At 41.0% G+C, this 22,904-nt stretch overlaps 1 protein-coding gene across 2 annotated transcripts; it reads left to right on the top strand.

The window, feature by feature from the left end:
• The first annotated feature begins 1,710 nt into the window (after positions 1 to 1,710).
• Positions 1,711 to 16,530, top strand: CCNL1 (cyclin L1). 2 transcript variants are annotated; one of them, XM_006258731.4, is made up of 11 exons: positions 1,751 to 2,147; positions 2,330 to 2,404; positions 2,492 to 2,601; positions 9,224 to 9,344; positions 9,766 to 9,830; positions 11,366 to 11,465; positions 11,608 to 11,712; positions 12,011 to 12,152; positions 14,321 to 14,432; positions 14,586 to 14,684; positions 15,747 to 16,530. In XM_006258731.4, the coding sequence occupies exons 1-11, from the start codon at positions 1,863 to 1,865 to the stop codon at positions 16,093 to 16,095; spliced, it is 1,563 nt and encodes a 520-aa protein (XP_006258793.4). In that variant the 5' UTR covers positions 1,751 to 1,862; the 3' UTR covers positions 16,096 to 16,530. The 2 variants fall into 2 exon arrangements, with proteins under 2 accessions (XP_059587048.1, XP_006258793.4); XM_059731065.1 differs by lacking the exons at positions 11,608 to 11,712; positions 12,011 to 12,152; positions 14,321 to 14,432; positions 14,586 to 14,684; positions 15,747 to 16,530 and having other exon boundaries at positions 1,711 to 2,147; positions 10,059 to 11,458.
• Positions 16,531 to 22,904: the final 6,374 nt, after the last annotated feature.

Below are 22,904 nucleotides of genomic sequence, written 5' to 3'. Positions count from 1 at the left end.
TTTTTTTGTATTCTAATCTTTATGTATTTTATGTATTCTAGCAATTATTATGTATTCTATTTTGTACTTTATTAATAAAGTCAAAGAGCAAAGAACTTCACTTGAGGACCCAATATGAAATATTTACTGGTATATCAAACAGTAACTACCTCTCCATTTAAAATAAGTTGCAGCGCTATAATCTAAAATGTGAAGTTAGGCCAGTGCAAACCCCTGCATGGATACTCATTTCATTTTGAGTAGTTTTCAGTTTCAAATGGCAACTGGGAACAGCTTTAGTTTAAACTAGATGAAGTGACTCAAATGAGTGTCTACACAGTGGGATTTTGCAAGAGTTCAAGTAAATCATTTTCAACCAATGCAACCTCTTCAGATGAATATGGTCTACTCTAACTAACTTCTTTCCTTTGCTGTTATACGGAGTACAATGCCCTGGTTAGCTGCCATTTTTCCCCAAAGCTCGGCTGCTTCAATAGCGTAATGGCCTAGTAGAGTTTATAAATCGTTTTGTGATGAAAAGCAGCATAATAAATTCAAGTTATTGCTCTGAGTTCCCTCCCAACCATGAAAGCCATCAGACAATCTGTGTGCAGCTGTGGATGTAATAATTTCCTTTGCTTCCACAGAAGAGAGAGCAAACAGAACTATAGATGGTTGTGGCTATAAACATTTCCTTCCCCTTTCTTGCACAATGACCCAGCAGGTCTTTACGTACTTGTATGTTCTCTTCCAGCCCAAGTGGGAACTTGGGGGTTTTCTCTCCTCACTTTAAAGAGTAACCCAATCTGGTTGGGTTGGAGGCAGCTTTGTGTCTGGCTCCCCTTGTGGGGCTGCCTAATTCTCATGCCGAAGTTTCATAGCTGGTAGGGACAGAAGGGACCCAAGGAGATCATCTAACAGGGCTTGTGCTGGAGTCCAGACAACTTGATTGTCTCGTGGCTGATCGTCCTGGACTTTGACTCCCATCGAACAGTATGAGGCTGAAGTTGATTCCTTATTCCCGTGTCCTTTTTCAAAGCTAATTCTTACACAATTAAAGGATCATAATAATGAATTACACAAACTAAAGAGTGTTTCATCAAAGATGTGTATTTACTAATAAAAATGTAAGATAATCACATACATAGCCCTAAAAAAAAGACCTGGGATTAGGGGGCAAAGTCACTTTCAGGTCACCCTCAACACATCCGTACACCACTGGGGGACAAGTCTATACTTCTGAGTAACAGAGCAGGGTGCCGCCCAACCCCAAGCGCGGAAAGTGCCAGTCTGCTCACTGATGGCCCCCGAGGCCTGTGTGCCATGCACGTCGCACTGAAGAATGAGCTGGGTTTGGACGCGATGGGCAAAAATCCTTTGTGGGTCACCCCAAAGCCCAAGCGGACTCCCCCCAAGAAGGCTGGGCAGAATCCAAGGCTTCGTTTCTGCATGCCGTGCTCCCAACTTGGAAGCCCCCAGGCCTGAATAAAAAGCTAGGTTTGGGCTGGGATTGTGGGTGGAAATCCTGTGCACCTCCGAACATTCAATCCTCCCCGCCCCACCCCACCCCGGGGAAGCCGGCTCAGAGCCCGCAGCTGCGGCCGCGCAGCCAGCCCGGCCCAGCAGCGCAGCGAGCACAAGCACTAGAGTCAGCACAGAGGGGGGGGCTGTGCGCGCCGCCTGCGTCACCCGGGTGGGGCCACATGCGCATGCGCAGAGCCAGGCCGCGAGGCCAGAAGGGCAGGGGGAGGGGGACTCTTTTTTCCCAGCGCGCCCCGCGCGGAGGCGCCGCGGAGTGCTGCGTCACGGGCCCTGCCGGGCCGGGTCATTCCCTGCGTGGCCGCCGCGCGTGAGGATCGTGCCCGCGTCTGCGCCTACCGACCATGGCCTCCGCCGCCGCCCTGCCGCCTCCGGCCGCCGCTGCCGCCGCGCCCGCAGCCCCGGCCCTCGCCCCGGCCCCGCCGCCGGCTCCCGCCCCGGGCATCCTCATCGGCGACCGGCTGTACTCGGAGGTGTCGCTCACCATCGACCACTCGCTGATCCCCGAGGAGCGCCTGTCGCCCACGCCCTCCATGCAGGACGGGCTGGACCTGCAGTGCGAGACAGACCTGCGCATCCTGGGCTGCGAGCTCATCCAGGCGGCCGGCATCCTGCTCCGCCTGCCGCAGGTCGGTGGCGCCTGGGCCTGGGCCGGGGCGGCCATTGTGGCGGGCGGCGGGTGGGGGGAGGGGAGCGGGCGGGCCGGTGCCTGACACAAAATGGCGGCGGCGGTTGCGGGCGGGGGGGAGGGGTGCGCGCCCGCCGCCCGCGGCTGACCCGGCCCCGCTCCCCCCGGGGCTTGTGTTGGCAGGTGGCGATGGCGACGGGGCAGGTGCTGTTCCACCGCTTCTTCTACTCCAAGTCCTTCGTCAAGCATAGCTTTGAGGTAAGCAGCTGGGCGGTTGGGCCGGGCGGGGGGGCGGTGTCTCTGCCCATGGCCCCGCGCCTCTCACGGAAATGGGCTTCTTTGCAGATTGTAGCCATGGCCTGCATCAACCTGGCGTCCAAGATCGAGGAGGCGCCGCGCCGCATCCGTGATGTGATCAACGTCTTCCACTACCTGCGCCAGCTCAGAGCCAAGAGGTAAGGTCCGCTCTGTCTCCTGTGCGCCCCCCCCTCCCCCGCAGCCGCGGAGGTTTTCAAGCCTGCCAGGCGAGGCGCAGAAGCGGAGAAGGGAGTGACCGTAGGCAGTGACGTTCCCAAAGCTGGCTTCCATTTGTGCCATTGCAGGGATCGGCCAGGAGCAGCCTAGGCAAACCTTGTAGCTACATGCTGGATACTTGCAGGAGGAGCCCTGAGTGTTGGGTGTAGTGTAAGAGTCTGTCTGTGGCTAATTGGGGGTCTGTAAGTCTTAAAAGAAATCCTGGATGTGAGTAGTGGTTACCCGGCTGGGTTGTACGTTCTCTTCTTGCCTGCTGAATCCTTCATGCAGGTCTGGTGTCACTCTTGAATTAGGGTCTTGTTAAAGCACTTAATCCCCATGTGGCTGCAGTAGACCGTATATCAGGTCTTAAAAGACTGAAGCCTGATAAACTACAAGCCCATCAAAAAAATATCATAGTGTGTAACTAGGTGGTGTAATTTGGCCTGTAGCACACGCAGCTTGAAAATGTATATCTTTGCTGTCAAGTACCTAATTGGCTGGAGGCTGAGTGTACCTTTAATTACTGGAAGGGAGACTGGTATTTTTATGGTGTAGTGCCATTACGTAAGTTAGAGAAGTTGGAATGTAGTCACGTGATGATGTTTGCGTTCTGGGTGATGCTGCTTGTTTTAGGTTTAAGTCTGTTTTTAGCTGAGTGCTTATTTTTTTTTGGCTTTTCTTGTAAAGCCATGTGTGTTCCTGTGTATAAGACCAGTTAACATGATATTAAAAGAGCAAGGAATGTGTTTTTGAAGAGAAGATATTCTCTTAATAAACTGATTAAGGCAACACTTTTTCTTAAAATTTGGCTTTTAAGCCGTGTTGCAAACTTTCTTGCAGTGCTGGTTTTGAATAGTTTAATTAAACATCAGAATTTTTGTCTGAGAAGTTCTGTCTAGCTGTAAAAGAGAATTTTTCTTTGTCTTGTCTTACAAGGTAAAGGGGGGATTCAAAGAGCGAGAGAGATTCCAAAACTTACCTTTTTGAAATAGATTGAAATAATTGAGGGAAAGTAGTTACATTTATTGGTGCACTTATTTAAGTACTTAATCTGGCTACAGTTGTGCCTTGAATTTAAACTTTTCTCTGCCACACGCTTACCTCTTCAAGTCAGTTTTACTAAAAGGAAAATTGACTACTGTTCTTTTTTCTTATTTGAATGGAACCTAGCTTTTAGAACAATCTTGTACTGGGAGGATTCTGCAAAGTTTATTGAGCTAGTACGTTGTTATATGGTGGTATGTTCTTACCATAATTACCATAGAAGATTCTGCTTGACTGCTAAAATTAGTTTTAGTTCTCCTTAATATCTCAGGCTTAACAATGAAAGTTAATTGATCATATAATAATGTCTTTATGGTGAGAATGCAAATTAGTTGCTTCTGTAAGCTGCTAAAGGATCAAAGAAATGGAAACTTAGGTATCAATGTGACACTTGGAAGATAGATTGTTCCAGATGAGAATGTCACTGCATGCCACATGGTGTCAAGCGCGCATCATGTCTAAAGAGGATCTTGTTCTCTTATTGACCCATTTGTTATCCCACTTCTGGAGAAATGGGTATCGTCTTTTAGATTCTGAGAAGTGAATCTACACAAAACTGTTCTTTAAAAACCTTAAGTCTGAAATTCAGACTTGCTTTTTTTTTTTTTTTTTAACCCAAGCAGGATAAACATTTTTCTGTACTTTTTACAAGCTTATTACATAAGCTGTACATGTTATTAACTTCAACTCTTTTTTCCCTTGCAACCGACTATACAGCGACCAGCTACATTTACCAAACCCTGGGTGATGTGGAGTGGTACATAGAGATGAAGCTGTCGTCATGGCAACAGTGAGTGAAGTATCGAAAATCCCCAAGGAGAAGCCAGTGCTCTGAGAATAGGTCACTGGAATCGGGGGACTAACAGGTTGGCCGCTGGTGAACCATTTGGAAGAACTCCTGTATCTTGTTCTAAGCCTTTTTCTTTGCTGTCCAGGTTTTTAGAACATTTGACACTAACATTTAGGTTGTAGTTGTAGTCTTTTTTTTTTTTACACAGACACAGGATTTATTAAAACAGGTTGCACTTAATTCTCACATTGCCTTTAGTTTCATATTTTTTGCAAGTCATAACATCTAGGTCAAGAGTGAGAAACAACAGGATTGCTTTTTTTGTCTCTATTTCGACATGTTTGGTTTCTAGTTCCAACTCCTGCCTCTTAATTGAAGCTTCCCCAAGAGAGCCTGTTCAAGGATAGAAAGACCTGACACTGTAAACCTGCTTTTGTGCCTAGGTTACATCACTTGTACACAAGTGCTAGTATGAATGGGACTCAATCTAGAATTCCAGAGTTGCTTTCTAGATAATGGATGCAGGTGTGTGAGGTAACGTTTCCCCAAGACCATGCAGAATAGAACATTACACAAAAAATCTTTCATAAATGAACCATCATGTTCACAATCTTGCTTTTTAAGAATACTGGTATGTTGAACAAGGTTGGGGGTAAGTGAGTATTTGAAAATATGCTTGCATTATTTAGCATGTGGGACATAAGTTAAAAGTAGGTAGGAATTGTATCCTTTGGATCTCTTATTTTGGTTGTTTTATATCCTTAAGTGTACTGTGTGCTGACAGTCCCTACTGAACATCAGCCAAATATGACTTCTCTTAAAAGCAACATGTGCTTCATAAACCAGAGCAATGTTTTTAATCAACTTACTGTAGTTTGACTATATCAATGAAGTAATGTCACAAAATTGTCACGAGTCAGACTTTACTTTAAAGTAACCTGTATTGAAATAACTTTGACATTCATAAAAAACACTCTTGAAGTTCGTTTTAATCATTTAGACTATTAGGCAGAACTCTTCCTTACATTGCACTGAGTAGGGTGACATAATTCAGGCACTTTTAGTTTTAGCAAGATGCAGGCGTTAGGCAGTGTCTGTAGTCTGAAATATTTTTGTACAATGTAAAATAAGTATAGATTTGTTTTCTTTTTCCTCTTCTATACACTTCATCATCATTTTTAGTGGAAACAAAAGATGTTCTAATGTGTTGTGTTCCAGAGAAGTGAGGGTTCCAATTAGGAGTACATAGCTTTTCATTATTCCTTTCAGTTTATTAAATGCATTTGCCAAAAATATCTTCCACGTCTTAATGATCTATTGAGTGTTACTGGCTACATCAAATGTTAGCTTGACCTGATAATGCCACGAGGCTTACACTTTTTAATGTTTTTAGTGAAACTTAACCTACACCATTGATACAGTTAAACTGTTACACGTGAAGAACAGTATTCAAGAAGAAAATGTGAAAGCTCGTTTGGCTGCATTGGGTTGGAGGTCTGTATGGTTAGAATAGATGTCTCTAATTCTGGCATCACTAATTTCTTTTCTCCCGTTTGAAACCCACAAAAAAAAGTGGTGGCCCCATGTGGTAAGCAATCTGAAAGCCTTTAGGACATCACATTTTGGGTATGGGGGAGAGCTGAAAACAATAGCAAGCTGTTTCTCTTTCCATTGGCTACCAAACTAAGGAGTTTATAGCCCTCTGTAGCATTTTTAACCCCTAAACTTAAAATCTACCATTTTGATTGTCATGGTATAAGCTTCTAAAGGTCCTTTCCATTAGTTTTAATACTTTGAAATTTGCATATCTACAAGCCACATGTAATGATGGCCCCTTATACAGAAGCACAGTTTTACTGCCTTGTAGATAAAATATTCCACATTGCAGCCCATAAGTTTTTTGGGGTTTTTTTATATCTGTTTATAGCTACAAGGGAAAAGTTCTTTCTGTAGTGGCACTATAAAATTGGTGTCTCAGATGAGCATAATTTCTTATCTCGGCAATTGAGTAAAACAAACATTCTCTGTTGGTCTGATCTTCCCTCCCCTATCACTTTGATGCTGATCGAGTACCTCTGGAGTAAGATCTAGGAGCGCATAACACCTAGATATCAAAGCAGTATTTAAAGATACGGAAGTAACCACAAACCTCTAATCTTATGCTACTGTCTGAAAATATAACAGAAGGTTTCTATAATGTTGGTTTTATATATAACAAACAGATAAGAAAGGTAGGCTTCCTTTGCGTAGGTGGATGTAAAAAATACTACCGGGGGACGTTAGTAATAAACCTTTAGAGCAGGCCTAACTTCTAGTCCACGTGTACTTCTGGGAGAAGTCCCAACTTCTGTGGACTAAACTGCTTTTAGGGAGATTATTTTTTCCTCTTCTTACAACATGGCATAGTAACAAGATAATGAGAAGCTGACCCAACACCAAAATTATTTTTGCTTTGGAAATGTACTGGCTTTGTTAATATTCTTATTCCATTAGATCTGTACAAATTCTAAAATAGGATTTTTAACTTGAATATTATCTTAACATTCTCTGAATAGATTTCAGTGCAAGTCAAACTTCAGCACTCTTAACTGTAGACTGACCAAGTGGCAGTAGGGCTACCCCAAGCCATTATGTTTAAAGTTCCATTCCATCTTGAATATCTGCTTAATCAAAGGGCTGTTAGTTATTTTTGTTGTTCTTTTAAGAAGAAAGGTTCATTCTTTTGCGGACTCCAAAATGTGAAGGAATACACTTCAACAGGATTGTAACATTCGTAACATTTAGAATAAGTTGTATAGTTTCTAAAACATGACAGAAAAGCATTATTTGCATAGTTAATAACTGCATAGTGGCAAATAACTGCATAGCTTCCGGTTCTGTGGGTGAGGAGCAGAAAAGCTAATGAGCATATAACCATTCATGCTCCCCTTTTGTCTTAAAGTTTTTTATGAGTTAATTTCTAGACACCTTGGAGTTTGTTATATTTATATTGCATACATATAAATACATGTGTATTTTAAACATCATTGTATGGACTGATGTGTCCAGTTCAGCTTTAGTTTTGTTTTTTTTTAAATAATTAGTGGGTTTTTCCCTCTTCCGCCTGGCCTAACATAGTCTGTAAACTCAGACTTAGTTATGGGTGGCCAGATACAATCTAATATGTTGAGACAGCTTTTCAGATTTCAAAAGATACAAGCATTTGTAAATAATGATAAAAATCATAAGTAAGAATTTCCCTTAATGATGACTTTTGAACTGTAATGGTATTTGTAATTCAGAGCATCTAAATACTAAGTTGGCCTTGTAGTTTGTTTGGTCACTCCACCCAGGGGAGGAAACTGGACTGTGAACAGCTTCACGTTATTTGAGTACCTAAAAGAGAAAGGTAGTCGGCTCCTAACTTCAGAACTTCCACAATTTCCTAAGAGTTTAATAAGGAACTGCGCTGTTCGTTTTACTGTAGCATTGGAACTGAAACTCTTCTGTGTTGCCCATTTCTAGTCAAACTAGTGATGTAGAAAACAGGTTTTGTTGTGACTAGTGCGGGTATGTTATTCTGTTACTTGGGTAGATGAACAGTTTGCATTTTAATTGATTACTAAGTTATCAAATATATAGCTCCAAAAGGTGGTTGACATTCTGTAGATATGGAGAAAGTCCCTGCCCCTACAAGTTTTGTAAAACGAATGACTATATTTACAGCCATATGAGTAACCAAGCAAAAACACAGGCAAGAGGAGGGCGTTGTTAGTACATTGGTTTTATTGAAGGATTTTTAAAAATGGAATTAAGGATATATGAAATTTTGGAAAGGATTGGGAATTTGACAATTGTGGGTTTTAGTATCTCTGTATTAGAAGTGATATAAATAGATATAGATATATGTTCTTAATTTGCAAGTGTCTTAATGGAAAAACAAGCACCTGAAGTTCATAACTTAATACTTCAGGATTCAGAATGTGTTGTATTTTTCTTTATAATACTTTTGAACATGGGTGCATTAGTATTTTTAAGGCAGACAAGGTTCCTTGGGTGAATCTGATATCTTTTATTAGACCAATTAGTATTTTTTATTATTATTATGAAAAGAAATCCTTCTTGCTCTATATAGGTCTCTTTTAAAGTACAAGACATCTGTCTCTCTTAATAAGTTTTTGTGAGCCTTGTTTTCTTTTGACAGGCAAGGTTCTTTGGGTAAATCTGGTATCTTTTATGAGACCAACTAAAATAGTTGGAAAAATTCTTCTTTGCAAGCTTTCAGGTGCAAACACCTTTTGTCAAATTTCTTTTGATGCACTCTTCATTTTCCTCCCATTCAATGGGAAATTTAGTAAAATAAAACATGAACTTTCTGCATAAATTAAACTTAGAAGTGAGTGCTGTCAAGTGCTTAAAGTATGGTTTGAGCTAATGGATATGCAGTCAGATTTTAGTCACTTGGCATTTGAAAATATTAGTACCTGATCCTAGAGAAGGCAGTTTGCACACAGAAGCAAAGGATTATTGTTCAGCTGTAGGTCTTTAATCACAGCTAAGTCACAGGAATTTCAGGCAGAAATGAAACTAGCTCATCTAAACATGGACAGCACAAGATTAATGCTTAAACTTGCTTGCAGGAGTTTAAAACCGGTTTCTGTTGCCATTAGTTGGTTGGAAGGGAAAACAGAGAAGCCACTATTTTGGATATGCAAAACAGTTTTGATTTTATTTCTTACAAACTATAGGACTCCAAGCCCCCTGATACTTGATCAGAACTACATAAACACCAAAAATCAAGTAATCAAAGCAGAAAGAAGGGTACTGAAGGAATTGGGATTTTGTGTTCATGTCAAGCATCCACATAAGGTGAGTTGTCAAAGATTATTCTACTTGTAAATATTGTGCTGCTGTCATGGCATCATTGTGAGCTGTGGTACAAGAAACACAGGTTTGGAAGTGGCCTCGGGTTTTTCTGCTACATCATTTTGAAGTTTGCTGGAGTTGATAATGTCCAAGCTACCAAAATGTTTGGGTGACTGGCAGATCAACTTTAATAAGCCACTTCCTTGTGAAATGACAGAAGTGACTTTGAAAAATCAAGTGTGGAAGTAGTGGAATAGGTTTTTGTTTTGTCCAGACATCTCTGATTCAAATAATTAAGTATGGGCATACAGCCTATACTCTGGTGGGGTGGGAGTAGAATACAAATACACGCTAAAGCATTAGAAATCATTTATCTGTCATTTCTCGTATATTAAAGTTGGGTTTCTTTTCTCTTCTTCCTTAGATCATTGTTATGTATTTACAAGTCTTAGAATGTGAACGTAATCAAACCCTCGTTCAGACTGCCTGGTAAGTTATTCTTTTCCATTTTGTCCTAACCAGGAAAATAGTAGCAGAAATGAGCTTGATGTCCTCCTATATGCAAAGCAATGAGCTGTAAGTTGTTTTTTAGATCAGATATACATTATACAACATGTTGCAGTGCTTGTTTCTGCCTACTATTTTCATGGTTTGATTAACTTATTTTAATGGAGAACTCAATTTAACTTTGTTCTTTTTTCTACTCTTTAATTAAAGGGTAGTCCATGATGGTAAGTCATAGAACTCTGCCCTCTGAACCACAGCTCATGACCTGGGGATGGCCTGATAGGCTGCCCTTCTCTCCAGCCAATCCAGTGCAAGCTCTCATCCGAGATTCACTGAAGTGGTCCATATCCATCTGGCAGCATCTTCTAGTTCTGTCTGGGTGTCAAAAGGATTTGTATATTTACTTTTAGAAGTAACCATTCAACATGTTTCTAATGTGTATTTATTGCATACCTACTGTATACTATAGTGTATTTAAAGGACACATGGACAAATTTTGGGTATACTGCTTCCTGCCAACGAGAATCCCATCAACTTTTATTTTTGACTGAATTTGGGTTACGAAATTAAAGTGCATGCAGCATGCTCACTTACTGATGCTAGTATTTTGGATCTATTTATTGGGCACCATTTTATTTGTAGCAAGTACTCACCTAGTGATTATTGGTTGTGCTGTTAACTTCTGTAGTACTTCAGGTGTTAAATACTTAGAGTTGTATCTGCAGTTCAAAAGTAGTTATTAACACGTACGGCTTGGCAATAATAGCTTTTCTAGAAGGAAAACTGCTTTTAAAATTGGTGCTTGAGAAATTGATTGTGCAACTGGTTAGCTTTCCCCCCTTCCAGCACAAAAGGTTACATGATAGTTGGATTACTTATTGCTGGATAAAAATAAATATTGCTGAATATAAAGCATATCTAGTGTATTCACACTTGAACATTTGCTCAATCTTAGCCATAATGTCCTTAGCTACCTGAAAATGCTGGCCGCAAGTGTATTGGAGTTTCTAATAGATGGAAAACACTCTTGAATGAAGGGGTTTTGGTGCTTAAAAGAGAACAAACACTTGACTGACATAGCTGGACAGAAACTTTTTGTTGTTCTTTGCCTAGATTCTCCCTCCCCCCCCCTGTATTTTAAGCTTCGATTGGACTCTTCATTGCACAGCTGAACATATTTAATTAATTAATCAGAACTCTGGTGCTTGCAAAAATTCCTCACGTTTTGAAAGAAGTTTCAGAAAGAATTCTAAAGTGAAAGGTAGCTCTTGCATTGACATGTCAGAGCAAAGACAGCAGGCCATATTTTGACATTTATACAAGTAAAGTAACAATTTTAATTCTTAAAAATGACAACTGTAGAATTACTGCAGTCTGGAACAACAAAGTATTGGATATATTTTACTTAAAGAAAAAATAATAAAGTAGATTGAGTCTCCAATTTTGTGCCTTATTTTAAAGTGCTATGTAAATGTGAGACCCAGCTTATAACTGTAATTTTTTTTCCCCCCTCCCAGGAATTACATGAATGACAGCCTTAGAACCAATGTCTTTGTTCGCTTTCAACCTGAGACAATAGCATGTGCTTGTATTTATCTTGCTGCGCGAGCTCTGCAGGTAAAGGTTATTTTTTTGTTAATACTTTAGCATGGCATTAATTAACAAATGACTAATTGTTACACGATGAGATCAATGAAGATATTAAATGTCAGAATATGTTTCTAACTGTTATGCATTAAGACTTGGTTTTATTTTTTAGATTCCACTACCTACCCGTCCTCACTGGTTTCTGCTCTTTGGTACCACGGAAGAGGAGATTCAGGAGATATGTCTAACAACTCTTAAGCTGTACACTAGGAAAAAGGTAACTAATATTATAGAACTAAGTAAATGGTGAGAGAGACATCTTCACTAAAGCAGCTTTATATACAGTGCATTGTGATGACCTGTGTAACTCAACCAAAACAAAATGATGGTGTGTAAAGTCACTTTGGGTTGAGGACCAAAGAGGAAAAAGCGGTCATTTTAGTGGAATTATTTCATTGGTAGTTGGCATTTTGGTGCTGTTATGGTGATTGTGGTATAAGAACTAAGGCAGAATAGAAATAATCTTGGTCCAAATTCCTGACTGGCTGTTTTGTTTTCATTTGTTTGTTTTACAGCCAAATTATGAATTGTTGGATAAAGAAGTAGAAAAGAGGAAAATGGCACTACAGGAAGCTAAATTAAAAGCAAAGGGGTTAAATCCTGATGGGACTCCAGCACTTTCAACTTTGGGTGGCTTTTCTCCTGCTTCCAAACCATGTAAGTTGTTGTCAGTCATGTGCCAAGCCTACAAGGTGGTCATCTCTTCTGTACTTCTATACAAATGTCTTGATTTTAGACTTCAATGCAGTTGGATAGATTGAGAGAGAAAATAGAGCAGTAAGATATATTTATAACTTAAGATTTCAATAGTCGAATACTATACATTTATTACTTCTGTTATTGGATTTTTATGGAAACTAATTATTGACAGCCTTACTGTAGAGAAGTATTGAAGGAAAACTCCAGTCTGTACTCCGTGTGCCATTTTGGGATACGTTTTTCGTTATTGCCATTAATAGAAGTACATCAATGATATTCATCATTCAGTAATGTGTTTTGACTATAGAAGTATGTGGGAAATGTAAAGTTTTTGTTTTGTTTTTTTTAATGATGAGTTCAAATAATTGGCAAGAGCTTAAAATAAGCTGTATTTTCATATGGCAATCTTCCCACAAGACTGTGTGGTACAGTTTTTTTTTGGTCAGATCAGCACTCATGAGGAGCCATTGGTTCCCCAGGCTGTGTGTGGGTGGGTGGACATTCCCTCCCCCTAGCACATGTGGGCACCTTGCCTTCAATTCCCTTTGAGCTCCCTTGTGGTGCCACACTGCATGAGTGTCCTCAGCTCTTAGTGTCTAGGCAGTGGGGGCTGCATTGCATTGTGCTACAGTACCCCATTCCCTGGGGCAGGGATATGCAGCAGAAGCTGGGAGAGGGAGGGAGCCCTGACAGCTCAGCTGCTATCATAGCTGGGTTAATAGGGGCTGTAGCAGCTTCATGTGTAACCCCTTACGGACCATATGCAGCCTACAGGCCCCAGTTAGACAACTCTATTTTAAGTGACATGTCTTACTCAAGTCCATTTAAACGGGGGGAAAAAAGAAATCAAGTAATTTACCTACCTGTTATGCCTTGCTAAACAGCTGTTCCTAAAATCTCACTCCATAATAATTTTAAAACTTTGTTTTAGTGCATTTACGTAGCACTCCTGTGAGTGTGAACAGCCAGCAAATGCAGAAATTTGTTTAGGCTTTGTGCATTAATGTTCTGTTGTGCAATATGGCTATGTTTAAACATAAGTCAGTAACTAACTCGTTCCTTGCAGCATGGATAATTTTGAAGCAACAGCATTGGCAAAATAGCCTGATTGCCCATGTTATTACAAAGAATGTTGAAAATCCAAAGGTCTGAATCTTAAAAAAACAAAAGCAAGCTATAGAATCTTTTGGCCTTCAGAATAAGTCGATGGCAATTCTACCCCATTTGGTAAGATGGAAGGTGTTAGCTTGTTAACTACGTTATATGGTCATCTGGAGCCCTCTTGACTCTTTTAAAAAAGAAAGAAAATGTAGATTGGGGAAACTAAGCAGCATTTCTTCTCATCTTAAACACCAGTCTTCCAGGTCAGCTAGGCTAATGTGAACCAACTCTCATATGGAATTCCCTTTGCTGAGAGGAAAAAAATCTGCTTTGTAACTACACCAATCGTTTTTCTCATGCCTGGATGCTTGGGTGTCTTGGACTGATTGTAGGTGGAGCATTTCACAGAGTTCAGCTGTAGGTTAGTTTGGATTTTGAATTACGTTCAGCACTATCTGTTCAGCACATGGGGCCAGACCGAACAAAGGCTTGCTTCAGTTTTCACCCAGTCTTTCATCATGGCTCAGTTCTTATCTTTGGCATGAGCTACAAAGCCCACCTTTTCCCATGATTTTAAAGAAACGAAGTGGGGTTAGGAAGGCTCCAAAGCTTGTAGGTAGGTTTGACAGAGGTAGTATTTCTGCTGTGAAGAGTGCTTAGGCTTTGCCTTATTTCATGAGATGTTTTATATATGCTTGAGCCAAAGGAATACAGTTCTTTGTTTTTGTTTAGGAAATTTTTAGAAACTGTCACGTGTTTCAAGAAGGACTTTGCTTGCATCTCTTAAATGTAGCTGTTTGCAGACTGTTGAAAAAAATCTTTTGTAACTATACACTCTACATAAACTTTATTTTTAGGAAAGGTTTAAAAATAGGAAGGAATGAAGCAGTAGTCGGTTTCTAAGTATCTTATCCAGTGAGCATTCATATAAAAGGGTTAGGGCTTGCATAAAATATATTAAGGAAAATTACTTCTTGATAGCCAGTTCCTACCACTAGACTACATATTAACCTTGAATCTGTTAGGTTCCCCAAGAGAGATGAAAACGGAAGAGAAGACTCCAGTATCTCTGAATGCCAAAGCTGTCAAAAAAGAGCCAGAAGAAAGGCAACTAGCTTCAAAGAGCCCTTACAATGGGTAGGTAAAAATCCAAGCAAAAGCAACACTTTACTTTTTAAGTGAATTGAATAACACCAAACTGCTTTCAAGTTAGTCTTTTCATTTTATTTCATGAAAATAGTACAGACCTTTCAAGGTTTTCCTTAACTTTTTTTTAATTTTTATTCTAAGCATGAGGAAAGAAAGCAAGCGAAGCAGAAGCAGTAGAAGTGCTAGTAGATCAAGGTCAAGAACAAAGTCCCGGTCTCGATCACATACTCCTAGGAGACAGTAAGTATAAAACTCTTGAATGCCTTGTTTTCTTCTAGAGGATTATTCAAAATGCAGTTTCTTCTAGTGGATGATCTTGCAGTAGTTTGAGGTATGTTTTGACACACGAACTTTGTTGTTCAACAAATATACTGCTATTAATGCAGTTTGGTGGCTTAAGAAATTCTTATTGTAAGTGGAATAAATTGTTTTATGCTAAGATTTTAACTGGTGGAATAACTTGGTCTTATGATTTTCAAACAAGCCAGTGCTTACGTAAAATGTCATGGTTCAAGATCTGTAAGAATTTTCTTAGCATTTCATTTAAAACAATAATAATGGTTCACGAAAGCTTATGCTCGTAATACATCTTGGTCTATAAAGGTATATATTTATCTTTCTCTCTGACTAAAAAACCATTAAACGGTTAAGAAATTGAAATGTCTTGCATAGCAGCAAACTTCTGGCATTTGAAATGCCTGCTGCAACTTGCTCCCCAACTTGTGGTGTGAAGCCATACAACAGTAGTAGCAGTATTAATAAAAGCACTCATGTGCTGTTGGAAATGCAAATCCTGACTTCATTTGCACCACTTAGGAGTTGAGGCATGTTCTAGCTGTTGTGATTACAGAGGAAACATTTATCTGTATCTGATCAATGCAGTCATTCCTGCTTATCTTAAAAACAAATACTAAAAAAAGGGCTCTAAAATGTTGATGAGAACTGCCCTGCAAGTTGAGTCTAATCCCTGTGATAATGGCTGAAATGCAAACATGAGCATTGTTTGTAAAATGTGAAAAGCAGTAGCTGCTTAAGTTCTGCATTTCAGTGTGGAGGCTTATTGTGAGCTTGAGAGGGAGAGGATTCCTAAAGAGCAGCTCTGTTTTGAAAAACTTGGGGGAACATTATTGAAGTACTCATTTGATAGGGGGAGCCTCTTGCCTTGGGCTCAGTGGACATTTGTTTTCTTTTCTGGAGTTTCTTCCTAAATCCTTTAGTTGTAACAACTGACTTGAAATTTCATATTTTATTTGCACAACATATTGAAAGTTAGGATGTTTACCTTTTTACTTTTTCTCTAAGTTACAACAATAGGAGGAGTCTCTCCGGAACATACAGCTCAAGGTCAAGAAGTAGATCCCGCAGTCACAGTGGCAGTCCTCGCAGACATCATAATCATGCTTCTCCACACCTAAAAGCCAAGCACAGCAGGGATGAGTTGAAAAGTGCAAATAGACATGGTCACAAACGGAAAAAGTCTCGCTCACGTTCTCAGAGCAAATCCAGGGATCATTCTGATGCTGCTAAGAAGCATAGACATGAACGTGGACATCATAGGGAAAGACGTGAAAGATCCCGCTCCTTTGAGAGATCTCATAAAGGCAAGCACCATAGTAGCAGTCGTTCGGGACATGGCAGACACAGGCGCTGAGGCTGGGTCTGCCCCCAAACTAGTTGAACATGTATATAATACAGTACATGGACTCTTTTCAGGAAAAAAAAATTATTAGGATTTGATTTATTTAAAGCCCAATGTCTAATTTTCTAAAACATGTAGAACTTTTTTGTTTTAAAGAACTATTGTTTTTCTTTGTTTTTATTTGCACATAATACCTTAGCAGTATCACATTGATGGAAAACAATGATCAGGATAAATTGTATGTATTAGAGTTGTGTATTGTATGTCTATAAAAACTGGAGAACAGATTTCTGTAAAAAGAAAAAAAAAAACTTATTTTTATACAAGCCAATTGCAGACACTTATATTTAAGTATAGTTATTTGTTTAAACAATGGTGAATACTTTCTTACACTGGTTTTAGTCTGCATGTGTAAAGATTTTTACAGAAAATAAAGTATAAAGCTGTTTTGTTTTGTTTTTATTACTTTTCTGTTGAATGTATTTATTGAGTTATTGCCAGAGCTAATACTAAGAAATGTTTTCTCTCATTTGAAGTATCTCCACTGTTGCTGCTTTATGTGAGACTTGGAATATTGAACCATTGAAATATTCTTCTATGCAGAATCAAGTTTGTTTACTGGCTGTCTGTATTGGTGCCATGGGGGAGGGCTGGCAGGTATTTTTCTGGATTTGTTTCTAGGCTTCAGAAGTGTGGCACTAGAGTTGGGTTTAAGTTATGAGGCAACTAGGAACCACTAGTGTGCCAATTACGTTGTGGATAACTCGGACACTTACTTCCCTAAATATTGGTTTGGCAAATGGCTGGTACAATAGAAGAGCGTATTGTAGGAAGGGATACATTTTTTAACGCACATAGTAGTCGAGGCTGGATGGGAATGTCTATCATGCTTGTCTGTCTTCTACTTTTAAAAAGCTCAAGCACTGTTATGCCCAGACATGTCCATTTTACTAAATGTCAGGAGCAGATTTGCTCTCAGCACAGTCAGTCTATGTTGGCACTGTCTCTCAAGAGTTGGAGACGGAGGAAGAGGGACCTCATCTTAGAGCGTGTGGTTTGGGTTTTTTTGTTTGTGGTGGTTCTTTTTTTGAGCTGTTTGCTCCTCAATGAAGCTTGTTCATATCCAGACCCTTCCCAAGAGATCAGTCTGCAATAGAAGCCTCAAGATATAAAAACAAAAACAAAAAAACCAACAACAAAACCCAAAAAACCATGGCTTGTACAAGTTCTCTAGAACTCAAAAGTAACTTAGTTGCGTTTTGATTGGGAGGGTGGGGGGTAAAAGGGCCTATTGATTTTGTTTCGGGAAAAGGTACTGGAACCTGCTACAGGTTAATTTTCCAGTATCTTTAGTTCAGAATTTATGACAGTTGTGCTTCTAATGAAGGGAGCAAGACTGATGCAATTAGATACATGAAGTGCAGCATCATAATATTAACTCTCAAGTTTATATACATAGTCTCTAACGAGCTATAGTAGTAGTGTGAAAGTATTAAGGAATCATGGGGCTTGAGTCTATATTTGTACTAGTATGAGAGCATGTGGCTATAAGTTAAAAACCTTTTGTGAAAAGTTCACATCTGGTGATGCTATTAATTAGTCTAGATGCTGTCTCCTATGCTGCTGCAGATAGTGACTCCAGTCAACTGGCTTCACGTACGCACCCTCTTACGTGGAAGGAAACGGATACCTTACAGGCAGCATTGCGGATTTTACTTATCAATAAAATTTGACTTGGATCACAGGATAAAGTAAACTTCACAGAAGAGAGGGGGATAGGTCTTTTCTCAGTTTCATGTAAAGTAAGTGTTAAAATACCTGTATATAAATCAGGTGAAATGAATTTTTTTTTAAGAAGAAACGACCCAGCACTGGATTAGCAACATTTGTCCAGGTTCAAAGAGTAAGACTGAGTATTAATTTACTTATCGCAGATCCTATTGATGTAAATAGAAAAACTCACTTAAGGATTCTTGTCTTCAATGTTTGCAAACTTTTGTATTAAGACAAAACACCTTTTGAAACATGAACCTCTTGACTACAGCTTGTAATATAGAGCAAGGGTGTCAAGTAAGGCCACCCATGGCATGGTTCCAGCCTGCAAATCTTCCATCTGCCCTGCAGGTAGCCTGGTGGGCTGTAGCCTACCAAAGTGCAGCAGAGATGATTGGTGGCAACTTCTCCCCACCCCCAGCTCTGTGCCACTGCCTGACTGGCTTCATGCACCTGCATACCTCCAGCTCTGCTGCCCTTTGGCAGGGAAGTGTCAGATCCAGCAGTATGTGTGTATAGAGCTGAGTTTGGGCAATAGCATTGAACTCAGGACAGTTCCAGTGCCAGGGCATGCAAACTGGAGGATACACAGTGGTGTGGAGCTGTGTTTGAGTAGTGTAGAGCTGGGGCCATGCATCAGTGTGAATCATGGATTTGCAGCTGGGTGGAGTTCTGCCTGGGCAGCAGCACAGCTGGGGGGCATGTGACTACCAAGCCATTCTTGTGTGGGGACATGGAGCCAGGGTACTGCTGCTCCTAGTCATATCTGTGTGCTCTGCTGCATGTGCCTAGGCTCCAGCTCCATTCCTGGCTCGGGGTCTCTCCTGCCCCATGCCTCAGCTCTGTGCTGCCTGAATGCAGCTCTCTGCAGCTGCTCAGCCCCATACCCATGCTGCTGCCCAAATGCAGCCCTGCAGTTCCAGCACTGGAGGAGCCTCTAATTTGGTTCTGATCCAGGGCCCCAAGTGAGTTTGACACCCCTGATACAGAGCTTTAAAATACCTGATAGATGACTGTTCTAGCTGATGTACAAGCAAAGGTGGCGCAGGAAGCCTGTGTGGGGCATGTGATAGGTTGGGGATGGAGCAGAGAAACATAGGGGAGGAGAAGAGTCACAGTCACTTTTAGGGCTGGATTTGTGGTGCACACACCAAAAAGGTTAGACCCCACAGGTCCAAAGCAATGTTGGTTTTCTTTTCAATGCAACTCAGCGATGATGCATGTGAAGTAAGTTATGCACTGCTGATCCACTAAAAATAACATGTTTCTAGGGTGTATAAGATTGGGTATATTTAGTAGCCATACCCAAGGGCTAGTTGTGTACTGCAAGGTGTTGGCAAGACCCTGCTTGGAATACTAGGTGCAGTTTTGGTTATTGATATCTAAAAAACATTAACTTAAATTGGAGCCAGTTCAAAGAAGGGCCATTACAGTGGTAAAGGAAATCAAAACCTTTTCTTATGAAAGAAGATTAAAGGTTTGTTTGCTTAGCTTGGTGATCCTCAACCAGGGTGCCATACTATGATAGTGCATAAGTATCTACACAAGATTCACAAGATAAATCTAGAGATTTCAAATAGAAATCCACAGCATCCAAAACATGCTGACCTGTTAGGGTCTTTCTGAGTTCTTTACAGCAAATGAATTACTCTGCTTTTTTGCCACAGTTAAAAACAAGTGAAAACGAAGACCTGGGATTTTCTGAAGGGTACCTTGAGTCTAAAAAGTTTCAGAACCACTGTTTTAGTTTAAAACAGATTGGCAGGGGATAGGAGTAGTTTTTACAGAGGCATTTGTCAGATGAATATTAGGGACGGAGAAGAGCTTTTTAGCAAAAACACAGAATGAAATGGTTTGTTATGAACAAATTGGGATGGGAAATAGAGTTCCAACTATAGGAGTAAAAATTTCAGTCACTTCTGGGCAGTGTTGTGGGGGGCAAACAATCTCCGTTTCAATGTATTTATGGAAAGGATGGTTTCATAGATTTCATAGACATTTGGGCTGGAAGGGACCTTGGAAGATCATCGAGTCCAGCCCCCTACCCCAGGGGCAGGAAGTCAGCTGGGGTCATAGGATCCCAGCAAGATAAGCATCCAGTTTGCCCTTGAAGGTGTTAAATGTAGGTGCTTGAACCACCCCCGGTGGCAGTAAGATGCATAGTTTCTGGTCATCAAAATGTGTCTTATGGATTCAAATATTTACAATCCTACTGCAGGAGCAGAGGTAACTCTTACAGTATGGTAGGTGTCTGATAATCCCAGGTTTTGGTGCTTTTGCTGGCTGGCTGCAGGGACCAGGAGGGAATTTGTGTGTCATGCAGAACAGTTCAGATTGGTAAGGACTGGGGAGTTTGCCTTCCCATCACAAGGCATGGTCTTGTGCCTGGGATCCTCTGAAGCAAGATTTGAGGTGAGGCAGTATCTTTTATTGGGCCAACTTCAGTTTGGAGATGTTAAAATGTTTAGGAAAGAAGCTAAGTTAGTCTATAAGGTGCTTCTCTACTCTGACTTCAGACTGACATGGCTAGCTACCTCTCTGCTTATAAGTAGTTACAGACCAGGTAAAGAGCAGAACTGATATGTAAGTATGTACATTAAGACTATTCAAAGGGAAATGGCTAGCCAGGCAGCTGGCCAAGGGGAAGAAGGAAGGGAGGCTGCCAGCACAGAGGGGAGCTCAAAGAGGGCCATCGCTACCTCCCCTTTGCTGGGAATTGGCTGAGAGTGCTGCCTGTCATGTGGTCCCACCTCTCTCCAATCCACAGCAAGGGGTAGGGCTGTGTGATAGACAACCCTCACAACCAATCAGTGGCAAGGGGCAGGTCTATCAGGGCCCCTTGGCCAGAGGCATGGGGGAGCGGGGGGACCCCTGCTGCAATCAGCCTGAGAAAATAGTGGCCGGCCCCACTATCTTCCTGTGAAATGGACCTGCTGCCACCTTGAGTTGGGTAGACCCTTACCGATAGAGCATGGCAAGTTATGCACCATAATACTGTTGTTTACGTTAAGTTACATACTTCTGTTCCCAGGCCCTTCTTCTGTAGGTTTTCTCTGAGAACTGGGACCATGAGATGAAGCAGTTGTGTTGTGAAAAGTGTCCTTCTATTGCTAATGGGTTGTTTCTGTCTCTCATCATTATTGTGTGATATTCATTCTGCAGCATATGGATGAAACCAAATCTCCCATTAGTTTGTGAGGGCATTTGGTGCATTAGATGTATCATATTTTGTGATAGGTATGTGTAGAATCTGATGGTATGTTGGTCGTCATAACAATGTTGGTAGGTTTTGCATTTGTTATTTAGGTAGGTTCTTTTTCCATTTGGTCTTTGATCGGCAGAGGTTGTTTCTGATGATCAGATGTGTAGGAGAGAGATTGGTGGCGGCTTCGGTGGCAGGCAGGCTTCTGTGGGCTGTTGCCACTTGCCACCACCCCTCCCCACCCCCCTGCCACCAGCGTCTGCAGGCAGTCCCTGGGGTCTGCGGCCGGTCCCTGCTGACCACCAACACTGGCATCTACTAACGGTGCCCCACCAGCCTCGGGAGGCACCAGTCGTTCATTCATAGAACTTGGTGAGGTAAGGGATTTGAAGACCAGGAGGGAAGGGAGTGAGATCTTCGTGTGAGGTGTGATTGCTGGTCAAGCTGTTATTTAATGACCTATCTTACAGGTTGCGGGGTGGGGGATAATGTGTGGCAACCAGGGGTGTGTGGTCATTGGGGGTTGTCTCTATTGTAGTGTTGTATACAAGATATACAGGTAGTTTATTCAAAGAATCACTGTTTCTCTGGTAAAGTGTCCCATGTTTGGTAAAGGCAGTTTTTTGATTGAGAAGGGTGTCATAACCATATTTGCTCCAAAGAGAATTTTTATCTTGGGGGCTGGACGTAATTTACAGCTGTTTTGATATGCTTAGGATACTTCTTGGTTTTGTGGAGATATGTGGTATATTAGATGAGGTGTTGTGGTAAGTACGTGACCATGGGTTTCTTTGATACGGTTGTCTGTAGGGTGCCATTCTTGCTGTGCAGTGTGGCATGTAGAAATGTGATGTTAGTGCAAGAATATTCCACAGAGAACTGGATGGAACAGTGATGGATGTTGAACATGTGTTAGAAATCAGAAAGAAACTCCAGTACTGAAGATGATAATGTAGTTTATGTATCATAGGTATTGTAGTTGGTGGTACATACTCCAAAAAACTCTTCTTCAAGGTAGGACATAAAGAAGTTGGCATATTAGGGGGCTTCCTTTGTGGTCATGGCTTAGAACAGTGGCTTTCAAATTGTTTTGGCAACATGCCTCTTTTTGCACAAAATATTGCTGCTCAGACCCACTACGCTCAGCTCATCTCTATATGTTCATTTCTTAGAAAGAGTGCTGAAGCTGACAACAATGCATAGCAGTGCCACTATTCGCTGCACATTGACCAATCAGTAGCTCCACCACCATTATTACAATTTAGGCACATGCTGCTTGGCAAAGCACTGTGTGCCCCCAGGTACCCCAGTTTGAAAACCACTGGTTTAAAGGACACATCAGTTGTTGAAGGAAAAATTGCAAGTAAGGATAAAATGGATGAGTTGTGCAAAATCTGGGATTCTAAGTGTTTCTCATGTTCTCGTAGACATTTCAGGCAGGCTGTGATGTGTTTGTTCATGGTGTGGATGTTAGTGCAGAAGTAGATGACCTTCCTAGGACAGCGTTCCCAGAGTGGCTTTTGTTACGGATTCTGCTGAGGAAGTCTGTTGTCCTGTAGAAAGCTTGCTCTTTGAGTGACAAGTGGTATGAGGGTGGTTTCTATGAACCCTGATAATACTTCAGTAAGGGTACTGGAGTTAGGTATGATGTGTCTAAATGAGTTCAATTATTCACGTATCTTGGGGAGCTTATAAAATGTTTGTAGTTTTTCTTGGAGCAGACAAGGAAAGGATTTGATGTCTTTGAGTTCAAGGGTGAATATTAGGGTGTGTCCTCAAGTTTCTTATATACTAAGTGATATAACAGACAGCCTAGTTCATGTAGTTCTCACAATCTAGGATAGCT

Source organism: Alligator mississippiensis, chromosome 7 (assembly GCF_030867095.1).
Source record: "Alligator mississippiensis isolate rAllMis1 chromosome 7, rAllMis1, whole genome shotgun sequence".
Classification (NCBI taxonomy): domain Eukaryota; kingdom Metazoa; phylum Chordata; order Crocodylia; family Alligatoridae; genus Alligator; species Alligator mississippiensis.
This window is presented reverse-complemented; position numbering and strand designations above follow the sequence as displayed.